The 25,783-nt window shown below is 41.9% G+C and overlaps 1 protein-coding gene and 1 non-coding gene across 2 annotated transcripts; one reads left to right on the top strand and one right to left on the bottom strand.

Moving 5' to 3' along the window:
- Positions 1-586: 586 nt before the first annotated feature.
- TRNAR-ACG (transfer RNA arginine (anticodon ACG)) lies at positions 587-659 on the bottom strand. The gene has a single exon. It is a non-coding gene; the product is annotated as a tRNA-Arg (tRNA).
- Positions 660-851: 192 nt separating this feature from the next.
- Positions 852-20,498, top strand: PRMT5 (protein arginine methyltransferase 5). Its single transcript, XM_083188997.1, has 17 exons — positions 852-1,087; positions 3,125-3,243; positions 4,344-4,429; positions 5,383-5,517; positions 5,596-5,714; positions 5,802-5,851; positions 5,945-6,108; positions 6,202-6,363; positions 7,659-7,736; positions 13,964-14,022; positions 14,335-14,457; positions 14,555-14,730; positions 14,892-15,001; positions 16,446-16,539; positions 17,192-17,308; positions 17,393-17,457; positions 20,161-20,498. Exons 1-17 carry the CDS (start codon positions 987-989, stop codon positions 20,311-20,313), a joined length of 1,911 nt encoding a protein of 636 aa, XP_083045123.1. The 5' UTR covers positions 852-986; the 3' UTR covers positions 20,314-20,498.
- The last annotated feature ends 5,285 nt before the right edge of the window (positions 20,499-25,783 follow it).

Below are 25,783 nucleotides of genomic sequence, written 5' to 3'. Positions count from 1 at the left end.
ATCCACTAGGGCGTGGTGGGAGAATAAAATAGTGTGCCCGAAGCATTGCGAGCGATGCGAGGGTCCGATTCTCATTGCCAACTGTGTCCATGTCGACTGTGTCGACATTCGGATAAAAAAAACAGTGAAAAACCCATGTCGACCTTATGACCAGTCGACCTTCCTCATGTCGACCTTTATGCAAATTCAACCTTAAGTCATGTCGACCTTGGCCCATGTCGAACTTAAGTCAGGTCGACCTTCCTGCCAGTCGACCTAGTGGGGTCGACCTAATGACTGTAGACCTAAGTTCATTCTGACAGATGTACCGCTTCCGTCCCAATATTCTGCAAAGCTTTCAAGGTCCAAATATTTGTACAGTTAGAAAAGTAGTTATGATAATGCAAACAGTTTAAAATGTATAAGCTACTAAGCTTTCTTAGGATTCACATCTAGTTCTGTATTTGTTTTCTGTACAACAATACACACACTCACACATGTGTGTCCTGTCTACAGAATAAAAACAGTAACATGCTGATTTTCATCATTAGTAAATGATAATGTAATTACATGTTGCCTAATAAAAAAATAAAAATAAAAAAATCTCCGAGCCAGCCAGGAGTCGAACCTAGAATCTTCTGATCCGTAGTCAGACGCGTTATCCATTGCGCCACTGGCCCATTGACATGCAGTTTAGAATTCATCATGCCTTATGAACAAATTCCAGCTGCTATTGGTTCGCTTGACTGTTGCTATGGTTGTGTGTGGGCGTGGTAACAATGAGAAAAAAAAAAAGCCGCCTACTTTGCAAAGTGCGTCCCCTTGTGAACAGTCCTTCTCACTGATTGGCTGGCAACTCTCGCGGCACTGTTTGCCTTTCCGCGACGTAAAACGGGCTTACCATATTCGCCGACTACGCGCTGTTCTGATTGGTTGTTGGTGACAGGAGTCTAGAGGGAGGCGTGTGACTGGTATAGCGCGCGTGGAGTGATCCTGCTACATTGAAGATGGCGTCGGCAGGCAGCGGTGGAGGCCGGGTGTCTAGCGGTCGGGATCTCAGCTGTGTCCCAGAGGTGGCGGACACCCTGGGGGCTGTGGCCAAGCAGGGGTGAGGTTCCAGCTCATGGTGGTGGCTGTGTGAGATATGACATGTGTTCTGATAGAAGACATGTGCGTTGTGCTGTGTAGTGTGACTCGCAGCGTGCGCTGCTCAGCATCTTCTCACATCTCTCTGTGCAGAGATAGGTGTGTGTCACCAGGGTGTCCGGTGGGTGGGATGTACCAAGGCTCCTGTCCATTATCTGCTCCCATCATAGAGGATAATTTCTTAGACAATTATGGCAGTTATTATCAGAACATGGAGTCCTCCTTGAGCTAGCATAATTTGCCACTACTGGACACTATTCATGTGGTTATCTTTTGGGAATAAGTTCCCTATGGAGAGAAGAGTTAGCAACCCAGCCCAAAGCGTGGTGAGTGAGGTGGCTAGCTTTTAATTCGATTTTTGAGTATATGGTCAAAATCGAATAGACATCAAGTGGTTTTCTGCCGCATTAGATGCCGATTCAGATGCGCTGCATCAAAATAGAATAGATTTAATCGCACTTGCCTTGCGATTAGATCACAATCAAATAGCGAAGCAATCGTACCATCTGTACACCCCTTTTATCTGCCGCACTCAATGGTGACCAAACCCCATTATTGAATGTACTGCGTTCCACTCTGATCGGTGCAATACAGAATCTGGGGTTGTAACGATCGGTTATTGGTGTGACTGACTGTGTGTGATTCCTCCCGTCCCAGAGTACTAGAATATATGTGGGGAGATGGCGATACCGCCCAGGGATTAATACCACTCTCTACTGCTTGTATTACATATACATAAAACACACAGTGTAATGATTGTAATATATAAAATACAGAGTAAATCAACACATGCATAGCAGTAGTAATGTGCTAGAATGACTACTAGCTGGTGGACAGGTGATCTGGAAAATGTGAACTGTTAAGGTGCCCATACACTGTACAATTATTGTATGGAATTTGGACTACCGTATATACTCGAGTATAAGCCGAGACACCTAATTTCACAACAAAAAACTGGGAAAACGTATTGACTCAAGTGGGACCCTCACTCGGGTATAAGCCAAGGTGGGCTTTTTCAGCATAAAAAATGTTCTGAAAAAGTAGGCTTATACTCGAGTATATATGGTACATTTTGCAATGCAATGAGATGCAATCTAGTACAAAAACATACCCTCCAACACATACTTGCCTACCTGACCCTCTCCATTCGGAAGAAAATGCTCTGTTCCTGTGCTTCCCTGGTAGTGTGTGATTGCCAGCACCTGTGGGGAGCTAGGTAAAGGTGTTTCACCACAGGTGATGGCAATCATACATTACCAGGGAAGCACAGGAACAGAGCATTTTCTCCGGCATGGAGAGGGTCAGGTAGGCAAGTATGCTCCAACATGACCCATTGCATTCGGTACACAATGCTCTGTTCCAGGACGTCCCTGGTAATGTATGATTGTCATCACCTGTGTTGAAACACCCTTCTCGTCAATTACCTAGTTCCACACAGGTGCTGGCAATCATACATTACCATGGAAATCCAGGAGCAGAGCATTGTGTACCAAATGCAATGGGTCATGTTGGAGGGTATGCAAAAAGTATGTGCAGCACATGCTTTTTTAACTGTGTGATGGGATGTGCATAGGAGCGCGCATTAAGTAGATCTCGTAGACCGTTCTGGCCATCCCTGCTTTCAATCACAGCTTCTCAAACTGTTCTCTGGACCCAAAACAGTTCATCTTTATGTCTCCTTACACAATCACAAGTGAATTAATTCCTTTCACCTGTGGATTTTTTTTTTTTTTTTTTCATTTTTTTTTATGAGAGCACCTGCTGGATTACCTGGAAAAATTGAGATCTTTGATAACCACTGTGTGCCATCTGATATGTTATTAGAGATAAATCTTTTTATTAAATGTCTGCTACTTATGAAGTAGCACTCATAACGGGTGTATTCAAAATATAGAATTATTTACCCTGTTCGTTATACATCTTAATACAATATTGAAATTCTTGTTTGTTTAGTGTTTTCTAGAAAATGAATTTTGCTTTTCCTTATAAATCTCTTTAGCTTTGACTTCCTCTGTATGCCAATCTTCAATCCACGCTTTAAGCGAGAGTTTTTCCAGGAGCCAGCTAGGTCAAGATCTGGACCTCAGACTCGCTCAGACCTACTACTGTCGGGGCGCGGTAAGTATTTGACACACACTATTTTTTATCTATCCTCTGTGGGGCTTATTTACTAAGATGGGTGTTCTATTGAAGATGGGATGTTGCAATGGGCAACCAATCAGAATTCTATCTTTTATCTTCCTGAACGGTGGTCAGGGAACAGGGGGAAATTACCCCAGATGGGGTTAAAATGAACTTCCTGGGGGTAATGGACGGTCACGCTGTCAAGACACAGCCATGCATGCATATGATCTATATGCATGCCCAGCTGTGTCTCAGCAGCACGACTGTCCATTACCCCAGGAATTTCATTTAATTGCATATAGAATCTATATATAGATTCTATATGCATGCCCATCTGTGTGTGTAAAGCTGTGTACACAAGGTGCAATATTGGTGGCAATATGGTCCCTGAGCGACCATATTGCCAGTGATTTGTTTGTGCTGCTGCGATAAATCGCTGTGTGCGTGATCCAGTGTTCAGCCCACTAATGGTCGCAGCAGCTTGCCGATACAGTGAGTGCCGCCTCAGTACTTCGGTACAACCTTGCATTCTACCTAAGCCCAGGAAGGTACCAGGGTAATTGCAGTTTTTTGTGGAGTGCTGGATCCCACAATCTGCATATATAGATAGAGCGATTTTATTATACTGTGCTGCACAGTCTATTTGGGTGCCGGACGGGGTCCCGACAGTCATTTACCCGAAGTCGGGATCCCGACTGTTAAAACACTGACAGATGGGTTCCCGACGGCCACCGGCTATTCTCCCTCGTGGGCTACGCTCGCCACCGTGCCCGCAGCGAACCCACAAATGGCTTTGTTGCGCTCACCATGCTGTCTGAGTCCGGCCTGTTGGGATCCCGACTGTCGGAACCCTATACCACACCCGTCTATTTCCACTTTTGATGCCGCTCCGGCCGCGCAACTGTATTAGATGCAGCAAAACATTATTTGCTATGCGATTTTTGAGTATAAAGTCAAAATTGATGCTGCAAATTGCACAGTGTTATTTCTTCTCTGTTTAAATATAGTTTATTAGAACTCTAAATAAACATTTAAGTATGTACTTAAACTTTATGTTCAGCTCTAGAACAGGCAAATTAGCTTTTTTTTCACAGATTGGAACACTCTTATTGTGGGGAAACTGTCAGAATGGATTAAGCCCGATTCAGAGGTGCCAGCTATGCGCAAAACTTCAGAAGCGGTAAGCTATTTTTGGGTAATTACCTTGATAATATACAGTAATTCTCTTGAGTAATACTATTTATGTAATGTGGATTAGCACGATGATTAACTTTAATTTTTTTTTTTTTTATGTATTTTTGTATTATATTGAAATTTGAATGTGACATACCTCCATGAGTATGACATGGGTGGTTGCTTGGGGAGTATACTGAGCATTTGGCTCTTTTACCTGTTATCGAGCATCCTGGAAAGTCACCAATAACATTCTGATGTCTCACCCAATGCTAATTGATGGGGAAGCTGCACATGGTGCTACTTTTGTGGGCGTTTGATGTTTTATTCAGTGCAACTTTTTTAGAGTGAATGAAAGAATGACTATTGAGCCATATATTGACTGAAAAAGCATCAGCTATCTTCTAAACAGCTCTTGATCTGATTTGGCTCTATCCATTTATTTACATCTGATATTTCTGCACAGTCCCTTCTCCTGTAGAGAAGTTACCTCTACTTTACTATATGGTAGTTGCTAAATCCAAGTGGGCTTTCACACCCAGGGAGAGGAGCAAGTCTGGGGGCCGTGTAGCTTCACTATCCACGCCACCACTGGTTAACATTAGTAGCCAGGTGGCAAGCGGAGCAAGCCACTGTGCATGAAGCAGGGGGCCATTTGGGACCCTTCTCCTGACCTTGCTCCGCCCCCTCTCCTACTCTGTCATGTCGCAGGTCCTTTGGATTTAGACCTAACCGTGTTCACAGTTGTCCTCAAGAAGAGGTGGAGCTGGCTTAAACCCCTACCCCACACTGCCCTCATCTAAGGCAGAGGTACGCTAAGATGGTGCCTTGCCACTCCCATAGGTGCTAATAGGGTTACTGGCATCCAGAGCAAAAAAAAAGAGTAATGTCCTTGAAAAAGACCTGCATTCTGTTGCACAACTTAATTTATTTTCTAACCTCTCACTTCTTATATTTCAGGCTCTGCTGCAGGAGTTACATTTCTCAGCATATCTGGGGCTTCCTGCCTTTCTAATCCCTCTTTCCCAAGAGGAGAATAGCAACCTGGCTCGACTCCTTCTCAATCACATTCACACTGGTCACCATTCCACAATGGTGAGGATACTGTGCCCATTTACCTATATTGGTTAATTCTGAATGGAGCTGAAATGATCTGTCTCATTCTGCTTCTAGTTCTGGATGAGAGTACCATTAATGGCTCCAGATGACCTGCGAGATGACCTCATAGAAAATGATCCTTCTCCGCAATGTGATGAGAAAGATAATGGTGGGGAAGAAAGGACTTGGCTGTGGTAAGAAGCAGGGAGAGAAAGTTGCTGAGGCACCCCAGATGATAAGCAGTCCTCTTTATCTTTCTCTCTTCTGTATCTGCTCCCTAGGTGGCATAACTTCAGAACCTTGTGTGATTACAACAAGAGAGTTGCTTTGGGTGAGCTATAATATAAATCTATATAATCTCTATCTCGTTTAATGCCATTTCACCATAAATGTGTAACCATTATACCCAATTACTCCCTGTCAGCTATTGAAGTGGGTGCTGATCTTCCTAATAATGATATAATTGACCGGTGGTTGGGAGAACCAATCAAGGCAGCCATCCTCCCAACCAGCATATTCCTCACTAATAAAAAAGGATTTCCTGTACTGTCCAAAGTGCACCAACGCCTCATCTTCCGACTATTTAAGGTAACACTGTGGGTTGATCTACAAGATGACATGGAGGAAATGTGGCCAATAACGTTCTCATCTTCATTTGTGTATTACCATTTACTCTTTAAGCTGGAGGTGCAGTTTGTGATTTCGGGATCTCATCGCCATTCAGAGAAAGACTTTTGTTCCTACTTGCAGTATCTAGAGTATTTAAGCCAAAACCGCCCTTCACCCAATGCTTATGAGATGTTTGCCAAGGGTTATGAGGATTATTTACAGTCTCCACTCCAGGTAAACATTTTGGTGTACTCAATCCGTTTTAAACCCATTGAATTAATGCACGGAATGCAATATTGTGGAAGTGGTTATTATCATTGAGCAATAGCACAAAGGTAGAAACATGCACTTTAGGATGACTTACTTTTAATTGGGTGGTGATGTGACTGTTAATCAAAAAAGTAAAATGTTCACTATAAAAAAAAAAATACACACACATATATATATATATATATATATATATATATATATATATATATATATATATATATATATATATATATTTCTAATATTCATATTGGATTTGACTTTATGTACATTGGGGGTACGCAATGTCATTCGAGCTCCCGCAGCCATCTCCCGACGGGGGAGATGGCTGCGGGGCCCTATTCAATGGGGTGTGGTATAATTACCCGACAGTCAGGATTCCGACAGTCATTACTCAGACGTCGGAATCCCGACTGCACAGCGTGGGGAGCGCAATGAAGCCCCTTGTGGGCTCGCTGCGCTCGCCACCTATTTTATTCTCCCTCTATGGTGGTCGAGGACCCCCACGAGGGAGCAGTCGGGATTCCGACGTCGGAGTATTGACTGTCGGAATCCCGACTGTCGGGGAGCCGTCTTCCCCGACAGCATTGAACAGGGGTTCTGCGCAGAACGAGCCTGACATTACAAGCTGTCGGGCTTGTTCTGCCGAGAAAAGCCGGAAATAGGCGAGCTCCTGGCCGGAGCTCGTCTATTTCTGTCCTTATCTCGCAACCACGCCCCCTTCTTGCCGCTCGGCGGCCGGGACATTGAATCCCGACTGCCGAGCTCCAGTAGAGCTGACCGAGAACGGGACAGGGGCACGGCTGTCGTGCTAGCTCGACAGGCGTGCCCCTGACATTGAATACCCCCCATTGCAATTTTTTGGCTCGCTGAAGTTGTTTGACTACATATGCAATCACACAAGCATTAACCCTAGATCCTAGGGCAGTAATGGCTAACCTTGACTCTCCAGCTGTTGTTGAACTACACATCCCAGCATGCCCTGCATCAGTTTTGGCATGGCCAAATAGCAAAACTGTAGCAGGGCATGCTGGGATGTGTAGTTCAATAACAGTTGGAGTGTCAAGTTTAGCCATAACTGTCCTAAGGTTTATGCTTCTACCCTGTGTGTGTGTGTGTGTGTGTGTACATGAAATAGGGCTCACCTGGATAAGCTACTAAGCGTTTATAAACGGATGGCTCCTCCAGAGCACTGTATTCAGAAATGTATTCTAATCTCTCTAATTGACTTGAATGATGTCACCTGGTACTTTCATTCGCAGCCTCTAATGGATAACTTGGAATCTCAAACCTATGAAGTATTTGAGAAAGATCCGGTGAAATATTCTCAGTACCAGCAGGTAAATTGGGTGGTTTCTGCTTTCATTCTCTGCTTTGCGCTTGACACTAGGCCCCACATTTATTTGTTAAAAGCTAGTTTGTAGTGAAACCTGGGTTATTCGTCACAAAAATAATTAATTTGTTTTAATTATTAATAACCGTTCTAAACTGGTCATAGCCACATATCCGGCCTGTCGCCAGCACTTCAGCAGAGTCATGCTGCACTGGGTTAATATAGAATAATAAGGGCCAAATGTAATGGTTTGATTTTTTTTTTTTTTGGGAGAGTTTTTATAATTTTTTGGTTTAAAGTGGCAATTATTTACACTGAAAAAAACAGTTTGATTTTTTGCCATGTAATAGATTTAAAAGATTTTTAAAACTCTCAAATCTCTCACTTTCTGATTCTCACACACATTTAGCCCTATATATTAATAGATTTCACCAGTTTTAAAGGAATACCCATTCTAAAAATGAAGCCACGCCAATATTTTAGAATAAGGAAGTATTTATATAGCGCACTTTCTCCAACAGGACTCGAGGTGCTTTACAGATATTAAAACCATACACATAATACAGAGGATGTAGGTAGTACAGTAACAGAAAAGTCACAGACAAAAGAAACCCTTGAGCACACAGTAAGCCTAATGCAGGATTGGTGCAGCATTTTGGATCACTTCCATGGGTTGTGTACTAGACCCAGGCAAGGTACCAGGTTTGGCAGAAATATTAGGCAAACTGCGTAGGATTACCCTGTGTGCAATAGTAGATTATCCCTAGAAGAAATTACACAAAATGGGTGATTTCAGTGTAGATTCAGGTCCATGTATTTTTCATCCCACCTATCTACTCGCCGAGCTTCACGGCACATCGACAGTCAGCAGCAGCGCCACTGGTCGCCACAACAGTCAGGCAGGCAACAGTACAAGCAGAGACAGTACAGTTATCACACAGGGAACACATACCGGTCGAGCTGCACAGCGCCTAGGCAGCCATCGGCGGTGCCACTGGTCATGCAGCTGCCAGGTAGGTAACAATATAAGCAGAGACAGTACAGTTATCACACAGGGAACATGTACCGAAAAACAGATATAGCAAAGCATTCTATTGCATTGACATAAGGAGTGTATAAGAATTCAGGCAATCTAAAACAAATTAGGTACAGTACCAATAGTATATGTATGGGGAAACAGTCTAGATCACAGGTCTTCAACCTGTGACCCTCCAGATGTTGTGGAACTACATGTCCCAGCATGCCCTGACAGTTTTGGCATGCTGTTATAGGAAAAAATGTGGTAATGCATGTTGGAAAATGTGGTTTCACAACATCTGGAGGGCCATAGGTTGAAGACACATGGTCTAGATCTGGGGTATCCAACCCTAGTCCTCGAGAGCTACCAACAGTGCATGTTTTGCAGGTCTCCTCACAGAATCACAAGTGAGCTAATTAGCTCCCATCTGTGTATCTTTTAAAATGTGTCAGTGATTGAGTGCAGCTGTGCAGCAGCCCAGGTTGTCTGGAAAATGTGAACTGTTGGTAGCTGTCGAGGGCTAGGGTTGGCTACCACTGGTCTAAACTGGTCTAGATAATGGCTTGTGCAAGTTGGTTAATTGGCCCAGTTTGTGTTAAGGTGCAAATGGGGGACTGAAATAGTGAATGGTGGAGTGCTGCGCACTCTGAGAGGAGTGGACAATAAGGTCCAGCTCTCATTGAACTGCATGTAAAACTGTGGCATATGTAGGGCAACTGGCAGCTGCTGCTCTTAGTGGGCTGATAATACTGGATTGCAGCCAAAATCTGGTAATGTATGGGAGTAAATAGCAATCAACCATTTGCTCCCAAAAGCCGTAAAATGGTCAGAAATTGTCATTCTGATCAATTGGTTAAATCCAATGGATTTCACTGTCTGAACGTGCATGTTTGTGTGTTTTTCATTGTTTGGAAGAAAATGGTCAATTGCCATTTGCTCACATAATTACCAGATTGGACAAATCATGATAAACTGGATACACATCATTATTATCATTTAATTTATAAGGTGCCACTGGTGTTTCGCAGCGCCGTACAAATTAACAGTAGAGACAAAACTTGGCATAACATTGAATGAATAACAAAAATAGAGTACAAATAAAGAGCGCCACAGTTCAATACACATTACAGCTTAAATATAAGTAGTGAGAACTTGATCAATGTACTATTAGAGGCTTGTGGTCAATGATGGAGAGGAGTATGCGGACAAAGATGGTCACTGAGTGTTTGAGTATAGGAGAGCTGTGATTGAAATGTGAACAGAAGAGGGCTTTGACAACCGGAGGGAAGAGGGAAATTAGCTATGAGCTTAGCCTCTTCTCTTTTTTTTTTTTTTTTTTTTTTTTTTTTTTTAGACTCTCCATTAATCACTTGTTACACATATCTAAAGACTTCTTCTCTCTGGTGGTGGGAAAAAGTGTACGGTAACATGAGAATCAAACATTTGCTCCCAATTGTTGGCTTTTCATTCAGACAAATTGATTAATTCCAGTTTCCAGCATTTGGGAGAGAATGGTTGATTGTCATATTGGACAGATGAATCTGTAGGTGTGTATCCAGCTTTATTCTAGATTACAGCTCTGGTTCAGAAAGAACAAACCAATCGGGCGCAATCAGTGACCACACCCCCTTTTGGGGAAAAAATAGAAAATAATAAAAAACTGGAAAATTACACAAAGATTATTGAATCAATTAGGTAAATATGGATGTAAATATGGTTGGCTGCTCCCAAGTACAAATAGGTATATTTGTAAGAGGACAATATGTAGAAAGACAAGATATAAGCGATAATTCGCATATATCTAGAGAGCGCCACAGTTGGATGAATTCAATACAAATTTATTAATATAAAATAACACACAATAAAATTGTACAGACAATATAAGCTCATAAAAATACAAAAAAGTAAAAAGAATCGATATATTCGCACACACTCCTATTGACGATTTCAAGGGCTGTAATAGACAGCTGATTGTCCTTTAAATTGATCCCCAAATGGATTTGGGGAATTATAAATGTCAGTGGCTTACTCAGAGTATTTATCAATGATTAACCGACCTCAGATCCTTTGAAATTTGAACAGCCGAGAGAAATATTCAGTTGTGCTGTGTATATTCAACAGACAGCTCCAGCACCCCTGTCAGCGGTCGCCGCCTGTTGACAACCCACTGATGAGATGTTTCACAGGGGGCGAGCCGTCCGTCTCCGGCAAACAGCGCGGATGGAAGTTTGCTGTACTGCCGGGAATCACAGAAGTCAGGACACAGTGCAAACACTCACCCAGGTTGCGGTGGCTTGAATTACCGGTCAGACGCCGGCTGCTTGTTGAAGATAGCAACACACTGGGGAGGTCACTCTGGAACGGCTTGGAAATTTTTAAGGCAGGTTGAGGTAGATTGTTAAGCGGTTGCTCTGAGTCGGCTACACGGAGTGCCAGCTGGTAAAAATCCCTTGACGCGTTTCTCCGCTATGTGGGTAAGCAGCGGTTTCCTCAGAAGGTATATGATTCCCGGCAGTACAGCAAACTTCCATCCGCGCTGTTTGCCGGAGACGGACGGCTCGCCCCCTGTGAAACATCTCATCAGTGGGTTGTCAACAGGCGGCGACCGCTGACAGGGGTGCTGGAGCTGTCTGTTGAATATACACAGCACAACTGAATATTTCTCTCGGCTGTTCAAATTTCAAAGGATCTGAGGTCGGTTAATCATTGATAAATACTCTGAGTAAGCCACTGACATTTATAATTCCCCAAATCCATTTGGGGATCAATTTAAAGGACAATCAGCTGTCTATTACAGCCCTTGAAATCGTCAATAGGAGTGTGTGCGAATATATCGATTCTTTTTACTTTTTTGTATTTTTATGAGCTTATATTGTCTGTACAATTTTATTGTGTGTTATTTTATATTAATAAATTTGTATTGAATTCATCCAACTGTGGCGCTCTCTAGATATATGCGAATTATCGCTTATATCTTGTCTTTCTATTTATTCTAGATTGTCTTATCAAGATCAGGTGTATACCGGGAATTAGACCAGTGCAGCAAGATTTATTCTTTTTTTGCAAATATTTTTCACTGCTACATGCAGTTTATGGTTCAGTGTTTTCATTGACCAGCCAATTACAAAAATGCTGTGTATGTCTGTTATGAGAACCGTGGTAAATTAACTGCATAGCTTCAGGAAATTCTTGCACTTGAACAATTATCAGTATGGCAATTGGTTGTTACCATTAAGACTGAAAATGATGATTAGGATGGAAAATGATGATTATCAAGTGCAGTTTCACTGTAGGCAGGATACTGTGTAACACTAGTGTCTAACCTGCTCATCTGTAACTTGCCCAAAGATGTCTTCCCATTTATATCTGTCAGCTGTGAGGCCATCTGGCATTGCATATGGCAAAAGATCTGCAACTAACAAGGAAAGGATTTTGCCAGAGCCTAAATAATGAAGAAGAAAAAAATCTCTCTCTAGTAGGATATTACTAATGAGGGCCCCCTCCCCTCCCCCACCCCCTTTAAACTGAGCTTTGTGCCATTGGAGCTGCCCCCAGAAATTCAATCTGCGCCTATATTCGCATTTTTGCAGAATGGAGAACGTATTACTTATACAACCTTTTTATTTTTACCTTTTTTTTATTGACCATAAATAAGGGATAATTGGGACCATTGTGTTACTTCTGTGTATTGAAATTTTTTGTCTAATAAAAAGAAAAGTGCGATTTTTTTTTTTTTTAAATATGCAAAATGTAGTCTTTAACATGGAGCATAAGAGAGTATATACGTCTGTAGCAGAAGAGTGTTAAAAGGTTAATGTGTATGCTCGCTATCCACCATCCAAAGATGTAAGAAGCTCAACTGCATGCTCCTACAGGAGTCCTGGACTGTTTGTGCCCATCTCTAGGTTGTAGGGAATGCCAAGTTCTTCTGTGCGCATGATCATTCTCTGCCACGGAAACCTCTCTGCAGCCTTGGAAAATAGGAGTGTGAAATAATGAATACCTTGGATTTTAATGCTCTGAGTGGTAACTGGTATGCTTACTTTACACTAGCTTGAGAGGATTTGTTGGGGGAATATATATAGATGGATAAAGAGAGGAAGTGACAACACACACATCCACTGGCTATTTTTTGTTTTGTAGATTTGTATTATTGCAAGGTTGGTCTGCTAACTACCCCTGTGCCTTGCTCTTTTTGATCTCATCATCTATGGTTCTAAATCTATGCACAAAGGAAAGTTGTTATAGTTATTCTGTTTTTGGCAAGTGGAGGGGAGACGTAAGCTTACATAGTAAGCGCTGATCACACAGCTGCATTGGCAACGCTGTTGACAGCAGGAATGAAGCATGTTCTCTCTTCTATACTGATTGCTATAAAAATACTTCATATCAATGATTGCCAGTTTCTGCCACATCTAGGCTCGGCTGTCGCAGATGGATAGGACTAGCTTATTTCAGTGAATCGCACACCAAGTACTGGAAAGATTTTTTTTTTTTTTTTAAGCAACCTTTTTTCTGTATTTGGTGGGAACAAAAATCTGGTAATGTATGGGAGCAAATGAGTCCAACATTTGCTTCCAAACACTGGAAAACATGTATAGTCATTGAGACAAACTGGTTAAAGCCATCTGATTTAACAAATTTATCTGAAAAATAGTTTTTAGCTATTCATTTAGTGTATCGAAGCAAATGATTGACTGTCATATGCTCCAATATATTTCCAGACAAATTGGCCAAAAAATCTGTGTGTACCCAGCTTAAATTTCACAGCAGGTTATATTTGAAACCATTTAAATAGCTCCCATTGGGCCAAATATATTAAGTCCTAACAAGTGATAAACGGCCAGATGTATTAAGCTTCACAAAGGGATAAAATCTATAGTGATAAACAGCCAGCCAATCGCCCCCTAACTGCCATGTTTCCATTTGGCTTTTATTAATGATAGGTAGGAGCTGATTGGCTTCTTGTTTGTCACTTTATCTCTTTGGGACAGATGAATCAAGCTTTAAAAAGGGATAAAGTACCAGCCAATCAGCTAATAATTGGCATGTTACAGGATGTTTGAGAAATTACAGTTATGAGCTGATTGGCTTGTCCGTTATAAATTTTTTTTTTTTTTTTTATAACTCTCCATTAATCACTTGTTAAGGCTTAATCCATCTGGTCACTTGTCTGATTACTTGCAGTTTGAAAGTACGCTTTGCTTCTGTTTCAGGCTGTGTATAAATGTTTGCTGGACAGAGTTCCGGAGGAAGAGAAGGAAACTAAAACTCAGTAGGTGTTCATTTGTATTTATGCAGACACATAATGTTATGGCTGTAGCGTCACTGTAGTTAACATGGTAAATCTGACTTTATTACTATGATCTGTACATAGTATGAAGTCTTATCAATACCGTTTAAGTAGGTAGCGGTCAATCTAATTTCTATTCCGACTTCTGTAATCTCATACCAATGCTTAGGTTCTACATATGTGGTGTTTTAGACTATTTCTTTCAAACTGCATGCTGTGGCATTCCATGTGAGGTTTTTTGGCAAATGGCAATGTTTTTTTACTTCTATTCCCTGCCCTGGCATTACTCTATAGAGTCCTGATGGTTCTCGGAGCCGGCCGGGGTCCTCTTGTAAATGCATCACTTAGAGCTGCCAAGCAAGCAGAGCGTACAATTAAGGTGTATGCCGTGGAGAAAAATCCGAATGCTGTAATAACGTGAGTGATGCAGACATACATTTGTAATCATTCCACACATTAAGGTCATAATACCTATTTGGTCAGTTCTTCCTTATAACTGCTTCTTCTTCCCCAGGCTGGAGGGGTGGCGCTATGAAGAATGGGGAAGTCAGGTGACTGTTGTGTCCAGTGACATGAGGGAATGGAATCCACCAGAGAAAGCAGATATTATTGTCAGTGAGCTGCTGGGGTCTTTTGGAGACAATGAACTGTCTCCTGAATGTCTGGATGGAGCCCAGCATTTTCTTAAAGGTATGTATGTATGTATGTATTCTTTTTGTCGGTGTACATCTGTGCTTCTTTTGTGTTAGAGGACAGTTGGCATCTAAATGTGCTGTTAGTATATGAAATCTCTTTTTATGTTCCTTAATCTTCCATCTTTCTGCATTTCTCATGCTTTCTTTTGTCGTCAGAGGGTGGTGTTAGTATTCCGGGGGAGTACACCTCTTATTTGGCCCCAATATCTTCCTCCAAACTGTACAATGAGGTGAGAGCATGCAGAGAAAAGGACAGAGATCCAGAGGTGAGTAACTTTTTAAAATTATTATATATATTTTTTTATAATATTTCTTTAGTATCTATTTGAGGGACCCTCTTTTTGCTTGACAGGTCTCATAAATGGATAGGGCTCAGATATGCAATGTTCTGCAAGTTTATCACTGTAACAGTGCACAGTGTAATATTGTCTAAGGTGTAATTTGGTTCCTGTTTTTATAATCTCCAAGTATGGGATCAGTATGAAATCGCGGCGGTCGAAATACAGACGCCGGAATCCCGATGGCCGCAATGCCAACAAGGGGGGGGCAGTGGATCGCCCTCCCCCTTGCGGGCTCGGTGCACTATTTTATTCTCCCTCTATGGGTTTACATCCATAGAGGGACAAAGTGCTGTCATTGCGGCGGTCGGTATTTTGAACGTCGGGATTCCGACCGCATCTCCCAAGTATTATTTGTCAACTTTGATGCTAAAATTTGCGGTTGGCCTCTCAGATCTTAATTTGCTACAAACAGATTATTTAGCATTTGGTGTTACGTTCCTTCATTTGATCTGGTACTAGCTGTTGCTGTTGCTCTTTGGGCTTCTGGGTTTTAAGAGAAAAGGGGCCATTCAGGCTCCGATGTGGTGAGTTCAGCAGAAAAGGATGGCGGTTATCTAGACAGCTGTCTGTCCTGGATACAGTTCATTAAAAGTGAATTATTAAGTGCATTAACAAATTGACCTGATCATGAGAGTAAGGGGGAGCTATGTAGAGGTTTAGGTGTGTAGTGGTAGAGAGAAGATGAGGAACGATATTGCTGTGTACGCGCACACACACTGCCTAGTGTGTCCCCAGCTTAACAGCATAGATACTGTAGCAATGGGATCTAAAAGGTCTCTGAGAATGTTTCAGATCATGCCAAAGGTTTGGAAACCTGTTTCAGGCTAGAAATACCAGTGTTTGGTACATTTTTACCTCTAATGTTGTGCACTGCAACTTCTAAGCAATACACACCTTCAGGGACAGCTTTGGAACATCCCTAATAGTGTCTAGTCTTCAGTTGGATGCTCAAAATAAGGGAATGATTTGGGTGAAATGTTTCTCTGTCCATTGGAGGACACGGACCACCCATCTCTTATGCTGTGTTTCTGTTCTCTCTTTCACTGTTATGTTGGTGTGCTTTCCTTCTGTTTTTCTGTATTCCTAGTTTTGTCTTTAGGGCTTATTAAACCTATTCCCAGCCAGCAAATAAGATGTAGTGATTGAGGAATTTGAACATTTTGGCTCTATACCCAAGCTTCTTTCCTTGCACTCTGTACCCCATGGTACAGAAAGGTATAACTCCATTATAAAATGCACATTATATTCCACTTTTGTATATCATGATCCTTGTGTAAATGCTCTTAGTATGTTTTATACATTGGCCATTTTGAAATGTACCTTCCTGATTTCCATGAATTTTTATTATACCATATCTCCCATGAAACAGGCTCAGTTTGAGATGCCCTATGTTGTTAGACTGCACAACTTCCACCAACTCTCAGACCCCTTACCGTGTTTCACTTTCCAACACCCAAATAAAGGTGAGGGTGATGAATGCCTGGGATAATGTTTAACGTTTGGTATGTCTACATAGAATCTTGGGATAATAATATTATGGTTGAGGCTGTGTTTTTGTTTGCGCTAATCTACTACAAATTTGCCTACACACTGGTGGAGTTATTTACTAATCTACTTATTTAGCACCTAATAAGATAATGGAATCTGTTTGGTTGCCCATAGCAACATAGCATCTTCGTAAATAAACCCTCCGGTCTCCAGTTACTGACATGAACACTGTTTGCGTCCAGATAAATGTCCTATGTATAGAAGTTTGTGGGTATAAACATAAACTTTCCCAGAAAGTTAAACAGCTTTTAATTTTCCTATTGGACTGCTGAAGTCAGCCGTCCCACACCTGGTCAAAGGCCCCAATTAAAAGGAGTGTGATCTAAAATACTAGGAAGCTAGAACAGTAGTCTATAACCAATGGAGGTATCTCCAAAACTGATGATAGAGCAGGCAAAATGGAGTAGTAACGAAAAACTCAATGGGTCCCATCAACTAAAGTGGAATCCATAGTGTGTATGAAGAGGATTATTTGCATTATGTTAACCCCCTAAAGTCTGGGTGTTCTGCAGAACCCTTTTTAGCAGTTTTTACAAACTTGTCTAATGTGTGTTCTCTTTTTTTCAGATGCGGTGATTGATAATAACCGTTACTGTTGCCTGAAATACTGTGTAAAGTTGAATACAGTGCTGCATGGATTTGCAGGATATTTCCAGACCATTCTCTATAAAGATGTTACGCTAAGTTAGTATTAAATGTTTTTATGATTTCCAATCTATTCACTCTCCTCCCTTTCCTATGTTTTGACATTATTCTCTCCCACTGCAGGTATCTGCCCTGAAACCCACTCTCCGGGAATGTTTTCTTGGTTTCCCATTCTCTTTCCAATAAAGGTCAGTTTATATTTTATAGGGTCGACAAGTTTTCCATTAAAACAGCTAGATGAAAGCGAGAAACATTTAATTTAAATAATTTATTGAGACATTGCTAAGGTACAACACTAGTAAAAATATATGTAAGATATTCCAAAGACCATATTGAAGCATATCAAACACTGCAATAAAAGTGTCGACAATAGAGCTATTTACATAGTCACAGATGGATACTTCTAACAAAACAAAATGTCAAACTTGTCATGAAGGGAAGTTGGGTCTAAAATGAAATAATTTGCAAAGGGGGGTGATGCAGCGCAGGAATGTAGGAGCCGGGAAGCTGCCCAAAGAAACCAACCAGCCTCTATGGAGCTATATAATAATACGTGCTAACTTGGAGCAGACAGACTGCCCTACATAACCTTCTTTTGATAGAATCCTAAACCTGAGTAAAGGTGCCCACACACGCACCGATCCCGGCGGTGCGATGCTGTACGATGGGGTGCGCGCTCTCGCGGCACCTCATCGTACAGTACAAAAAGTATGTGCTGCACATACTTTTTGTACTAGCTTTTTCTAGCATCGCATCGCATCGCATGCACAAGGCATACGATGCAATGCTATGTGTGCTAGTGAAGCCCACAACGCACGCCGGGATCGGTGTGTGTGTGGGCACCATAAGTGTCATTTTGGTAGAAGCACTACTAGAGGGGAATAAAGAAGTCAATCAAACGCTGGCCATATGGATTAAGGATTATAATGGCCACAAAATGCGGGATACGGTCATTGGGTCTATATCAAGTTGGTCGACAAGCGTTGGGTCGACAGGTCCTTAAGTTGACATGGGTTTTTCAGTTTTTTTTGAGCCAACATGTGCCGACAGGCGGTATTACATGCCTTACCATCCACTAGGGTGTGGTGGGAGAATAAAATAGTGAGTCGAGCGCAGCGAGGCACCGCGCCTGAAGCAATAGTGAGGGGATGTCATGCACTGGAAACTGTGTCCATGTCGACTGTGTCGGCATTCGAGTCAAAAACAGTGAAAACCCCATGTCGACCTAGAGCCTGTCAACCTAATGTTTGTGTCGACCTATTGACCTGTCGACCAACTTGCTGTAGACCCAACGACCCCAACATGCTGTTATGGTAAGTATCAAGGAAGTAGACCAGGTAGTAGGCTCCTATACTAATACTGGACTGTAGTACCTAACCTAAGAGAACCTAAGAGTTCTCCTTTTCAGATTATAGTGAGGGGGCAGATTGTAATCCTTTTTACTCCAAACCACTTTGAGTTTAAGGACTATAATTTTGAGTTTAAGGACTATAATTTTAAGGTAAGATAAGTTTAATGTTGAAGTTGGATAGCCACACACATCAAACCAAACACAGCACTTAAATTAGAGTCTCACATAGTGCAATCATTGTGACTCCGTGCACATTTCTGAAAACCTGACTCGTGCTTTACACAAAGGTGCTGTTATGATCGGCTTAGACAGTGGCAGAAAGTATACACAAAAATGTACTGTTTAGTGAGCATATTATGGAAGTGTAATGGTGTGTACACCCTTGTACAATCTGCATGAGATCCAGATGAGATTTTGACTATAATCTCATGCAGATTGTATGGGTTTTAACCCTTGCGATCCAGATTCGATCCCGATGCACGCTCCCGTATCTCAGCCAGAAAGTCTTGGCTGCATAGACTATATAGTGCAGATCTTCACTATATAGTCTAAATTGTATAAGTGTGTACACACTTGTACAATTTAGACTATCTGCATACAATTTAGACTATATAGTGCAGATCTGCACTATATAGTCTATGCAGCCAAGACTTTCTGGCTGCTATATGGGAGCGTGCATCGGGATCGCAAGGGTTAAAACCTGTGCGATCTGCATGAGATTTTTACTATATAGTCAAAATCTCATGCACATTGTACAAGTGTGTAAACACTATAAATTGTAATATAGTCTAAATTGTACAAGTGTGTACACACCTTAAGAGCAAGCGGCAGATTTGCTGCACAGGAGGCCATTGTCGAATGGAGAAAGCGCTCCTGCCAAAGGTCTGATGTAATGTTGACTTCTAAGGATGGACTGAGTGGTATTACCGCACGCACGAATGATAAGTCTGTTTCATTTCAGATCATGATCTTTTTTCTGTATGAATAGATCTGTGCAGTCCTGGCAAAATGCTCTATGAATGTATTTTAAATCTACCTCCTGGAATTAGGATTTTTACTGTAAACCCAGATGTCCTATATTACATTGTCTATTTAAATCTCTCTAACAGTAGCCACATGTACCCTCCTTGGCTCAGAGCTGTGAACCTCGTGGCATATTAAAGGGTTAAATACAAACCCATTCAAGATTTGCTAATCTGTGTGCAGTCTGCTGTTCCACACTTAAGGGTTAGCTAACCTTGATTTACTGGATGTGTAGAATTGAGAGGAATTAATTCCATCCTGCACAGTTGTCACAACTGGCATGATGGCCAAAAGGCCGTTGTACTTTTAGCCTAACCATTCTACTTAACACGACAGCTGCAATGTAATCCATTTGCAGCACATACTGTACTTGCACTGCCTGTCACCTGCTGTGTGTTGCTTTAAGTGTAACCATACAGCTTGTTACAAGTTGGTCTGTATTCCTCTGAGCTTCTGAGATTTATTGTGTTGTGTGGAAATGCAGTATGCTTACAAATCCTGTCCTTTTATCTTACAGCAACCTATTCCACTGCGAGAGGGTGATACAGTATGTGTGCGATTCTGGCGCTGTAACAATGGCAAAAAAGTCTGGTATGAGTGGGCTGTTACATCTCCCACCTGCTCTGCTATTCACAATCCCACTGGTCGCTCCTATACCATCGGCCTGTAACACAGCAGTGAGAGACTTCTGGTGTGGACAATAGCTACTGGACAAGGATTGTCTAATTCAAAGCATGTCCTTGATGGCTGTGTACTGCAGGAGATGCTGGAAGTTAGAAGACTAGTAACATGGTTCTCTTAGCTCTTTTTTATGTGACATTAGAAACAATAAATATGAAACTGTTGAAGAATTAAGTGATCTTATTAATGAATACAACTTTTTGTTTACATATTTACATGGGAGGCATATTATGCTGTGTACACACGGGGTAATATGATTGCTGGGGATATATTGCTAGCAATATATCCCCAGCAATCATATTGCTCAGTGTCTCCTCATCAGCGATGAAAAGGCGACACTGCTACGGGGCGGAGGGGGAGCGCAGCAGCAGCAGACGCTGCTGCTGTCACTTTGATGGGAGGGAGGAGGGAGCAGCGGCACGGGGCTGGGGAGATCAACGCTCCAGCGACCATTAGGCAGTGCACATGGGAGCGCGCAGCTGGCGATTTATCACTTATCGCTCCAAACCACTGGCAATATGGTCGCTCAGCGACCATATTCCCAGCGATTTTACATGAAATTGCACCCGTGTGTACTCACCTTTAGTCTTTATCTACATCTATTTATTTATATTTTTTAAAAAAAAATCAGTTTCTTGTATAGATGCACTCACCAGGGAGGGACTTGTAAAATAAAAAAACATTTTATTGATCCATAAATTTTAGCTGCTGGACCCAGTATGTCCTTAGGAAGGCTGTGTCCAGCAGCCGAAACATCAATTTTTAAAACAAAATATATATATATATATATATATATATATATATATATATATATATATATATATATATATATATATATATATATATATATATATATATATATATATATATATATATATATATATATATATATATATATATATCCATATAGAAATAACGGGTGCACTCACCGGACTTCATCCAAAATGCAGGTGTTTTTATTTACATACCATAACCGATATTCTCAGGTGACAGTGGGCATGGTCAACGTTTCGGTCTAAACATAGACCTTTGTCAAGACCCCCTTACTCCTGCCTCCACCAGTGCACAACCAACAATATCCATATGGACCTATTTATGCTCAAACACAAGTGCTAGGGCAACTCCCACTTTTCATTTTCCGGAAGTGCCTAACATTTAATAAATCAACTATAAGAGCTCTTATATTATGCTTAAATTAAACATCTATCAATAGAAATTGCTCACCCATATCAGTTGAACGTGTGTAGAACAGGCAAGTGACCCTCATCCACATTCATATCCAGTGCTCCGTTCGCGGCGTGCGTTCCACCGCCTGTATGCGCTCCATTAGGAGGAAGTGGTCATATCGCACTCGCTTCCGTTACTGACTTAGTATGGTGACCAGCGGCGTGCGCTCCAGCACCCGGCCTGCGTCTCACAAGCAGGAAATGTATGCGTCACATCCGCCTAGGGTGATAAGATCAACGCTGGTCGCATCATGCGTTCCAGCGCCCCGTCTGTATTCCACACACCGGAAGTGTGTGCATCATAGCTACTGTGTTGTTAGGGAAGCCGGCCACGACGTGCGTGTCACTGTCTGGCTTGCGCTCCATCACCAGGATGTTGTCACTGCCATATTGTTCTCACGTTACAATGATTAGGGGGTTAAGAGTATCAATGCTCAATTTAAACTGCACATAGTGTCCAGCATCATAGGTCCATATATGTGAATTAAAACAGTTCCATTTTTATTTATTTTTATATTTTACTAAAAAACTTTAAAAAAGATTTATTACCAGGCGCACTAATACACTATTTATTTATCAGAATAAAGATGCAAAAAATTGAAAAAAATGAATGCAAATCTGAAAAAATTGAATAAATGCAAATATGAAAAAGTCAATATGAGAAAAATCCATATGAAAAATCAATATGAAAAAAGTGGAGAAAGTCAAAATCAATATGAAAAAAGTGGAGAAAGTCAGGGTCCATTGTTATAGGAATACACTTAATGAGTTATACTCATTAAGTCCTCTGGGGGAGATAGTGTCCAATTTTTGTATCCATCTCGCCTCTTTGCGTAATAATAGGAGACCTCGGTCTCCTCCTCTTTCCAATGGCGGGACACAGTCAATGATCATGTACGACATCGAGGCTATTTGGTGGTTCAATTTGAGGAAATGGGCGGCCACTGGTTTATCAGTTATCTTGGTGGCATAGGCTAACCGTATTGAGGAGCGATGCTGATTCATCCTCTCACGGAAGGTCCTAATCGTTTTGCCCACGTAAATGAGCCCACATGGGCATTTTAAGATGTAAATAACATGATCTACTGTACAGACCAGATGGTGCTGAATCTTGATTTTTTGCCCAGAATGTGGGTGACAAAACGTTGACCCGGTTATGAGGGCTCTGCAAGTCGTGCATTTTAAACATTTAAAGCACCCCATCTTCCTCTGTAACCAACCTCCTCCGCCAGTGGATGGTCTCATATCAGGGCGAAACAGTACATCTTTCAAATTTCTGCCTCGCTTGGCTCCAATCATGGGTGGGGCATTAGAGATGTCAGAGAATGCAGGATCAGTCCTCAATAGCGACCAATTTTTGTTGATTGCTTTGTTGACCTGTTTAAACCCACTGTCACACTTCATGACCACTGTCATCCTGTTGCCGTCGGCCTTCTTTTTACTCCCTGTGCCAGAGTTAGCATGGATTTTTCTTGCTTTCAACATGCATTTCTCTATATCTCCACCGGAGTACCCTCGGGCTTTAAACCTGTCGATACATTCCTTCAACTGTACCTCAGCTTGTAAGGCCTCAGAATTATTTCGGAGTACGCGCAGGAACTGCGACACTGGCAGATTAGACTTTAACTTGTCAGGGTGATGACTAGTGGCCCAAAGTAAAGCATTCCTGTCGGTTGGCTTTCTAAAGAGAGTATACTCAAGATGTGAATCTTTTAGTGTCACCGAAACATCCAGGAAATCAATTGTGGTGCTGTCCACCTTGGCAGTGAATCTAATGGGACTATTAAGCAAGTTCAGCTCCTGCACCATCGACAAAAAAGAATCCTCCGTACCTCTCCATACTAGAAACAGGTCGTCTATAAACCTCCTATAGTGTACAATGTTGGTAGCGTACCTGTCTAGTATGTGAATCTGCTCATATTCAGCCATGAATAAATTAGCAAACCCCGGCGCCAGGTTAGAACCCATGGCCGTCCCGGAGATTTGCATATAGTACCCGCCCTGATACTGAAAATGGTTGAGTTTTAGAACCATCCCAATAAGATCACAAATAAACTCGATGGGTGGTCCATCATAGGGTCCACGTGTTAGTGCAGTACGGACCGCCTGAATCCCCTCCATATGCGGGATCACTGTATATAGTGATGACACATCAAGTGTAGCTAGGATACAGTTCTCAGACAGACCCACAATATCTCGAAGGCCCCCCAAGAAGTCACCCGTGTCTCTCAGATAACTTTGTCCAGATTGGACACACGGTTGTAGAAAAAAATCTACATATTGGGCCAATGGCTGCAATATAGACCCACATGCCGAAATAATGGGCCTTCCTGGGGGGTCAATGAGAGTCTTGTGGATCTTCGGCAACGTGTACATCAACGGGCACCTTGGATATTCGACCACAAGGAACCCATAAGTTTTTTCATCAATCCAGCCCATATTGAGGGCTGTTTTCAAAAGTGAATCAACCTCTCTTTTTACCCTGGGCATAGGGTTGAAGTCGATTTTTTCATATGTGTCAACGTCACTTAATTGTCTTTTAATCTCTTTGTCATAACTATCAAAGTCTTGGAGAACAATTGCTCCCCCTTTGTCCGCGCTCCTTATTACCACAGATGTGTCATTTTTTAAGTCGTTAAGAGCACGCCGCTCAGCTATAGACAAATTGTCAAAATTCTGGTGGCTTTTTACACCCTCTTTGACATCCAAATCTACCTTCCTTAAAAAGGTTTTTAAGCTCGCGCTGGACGAGGGGGGGTCAAATGTACTGGGCTTTTTAAACATGGGCGTCTCACTTTGTACCAATACCTCATTTTTGTTGGCGAAGAATTCCTTTAACCGTAACTTTCTACCCATCTTGTATTGATTGATGGACCATTCCATCTTATCAAATTTACAAGTGGGTATGAATTTTAAACCCTTTTTCAACAAGGACTCTTCAGCTGCCGTCAGTCTATGTCTAGACAAGTTAAATATCATCTGTTCTACCTCACTCCCCTTCCTCTTCCTCCGGCGCCCCCCCCTCCTCGGGTGCGGTCTCTTGTGCCAGACCTGGCGCCCTTGGGTCTGACGTCGGGGCCTAAAAAAGACCCAGCGACTCCTTCACGACCAGTTGGGGGTAGACTACCTGAGGTGTCAGAATCCGGGGAGGAGTTGGAGTACTGATGGCGGGTATATGACCCTTGTCCCCTCTGATAGTTACGTCCTCTCGGTCTGTATCTACTAGCCTGTGTGTCTCCACTTAACCAACGATACACCGTATGGTGTTGATAGTCCCCTTCTACAGTCTCCCACTTTTTGCGTTTAAAAGCTATCAAGTCTGCGCGATATTTGTCTACTAGTGTCTGAGTCTTTGCAAGCCAATCCTCCGTTTTGTCTTTGGCTAAAGCAGTTTTACACTTTTTTTCAAATTCCTTGAGTTCAGTCTTAACCTTTTTTAATTCTGCTCCGACCTCCTCCACAACAAGTATGAGTAAGTCAGCAGAACATTTATTCAGGATTCCGCACCATTTGATGCAAAAAGCTGAATTTTTTCGACCGATAGTTGGTGCATTAGCAATCCTAAAACCCCTTGGGATGCGTTTTTTACGATAATACTCTGATAAAAACTGACCATGGAGGATCAAATCCACCTCACGTTTTTTCAACCTGGTCAGTTTATGATGCAGATCCAAAGGGGTTTCAGCTGGCAATTTATCAAAATCAATTTGATCAAACAAAATTCTATCAGCCTCATCATCGGTCAGACTGACAAACACACTTTCAGCTTCACTAAGGGCATTCTCATCCAGAAACCCTTCCAATTGAGACATAATCTGGACAGAAAAAATAGCAGCACAAATTATCAGACAATTTCAGCAAAAAAGCCACAGATATTTGATAGCAGATTCACAGACCACTTTAACAAGGTAGCCACTCAACATTTGCGCCTGGCAATAAATGCATAAACCTATCACAAATAGACAATATAATTATCCATTGCAAAAAATTGTAGATTGTCACTGGACAAAAAGACATAAGAGCAATTTCAAAAAATATATATGCATACTTTCTCCACTTCCTCAAAAAATAGCAACATATATCCACAAAGTGTATCGGGGTGCCAGTCCAGAGAAATCTTCCAGAGATCCCTCACTTGTATCCATGTAGGTCGGACAGCACACTCCTCATCAATATCCAACCGCCAGGGTGCCACAAACCAGAAAGTCCCAAAATCTATTTAGGCGCTTCCAC

The sequence above is a fragment of the Crinia signifera genome, chromosome 1, assembly GCF_055691185.1.
Source record: "Crinia signifera chromosome 1, ASM5569118v1, whole genome shotgun sequence".
Classification (NCBI taxonomy): domain Eukaryota; kingdom Metazoa; phylum Chordata; class Amphibia; order Anura; family Myobatrachidae; genus Crinia; species Crinia signifera.
The sequence above is the reverse complement of the archived record's forward strand: the minus strand, read 5'-3'. Positions and strand labels throughout refer to the sequence as shown.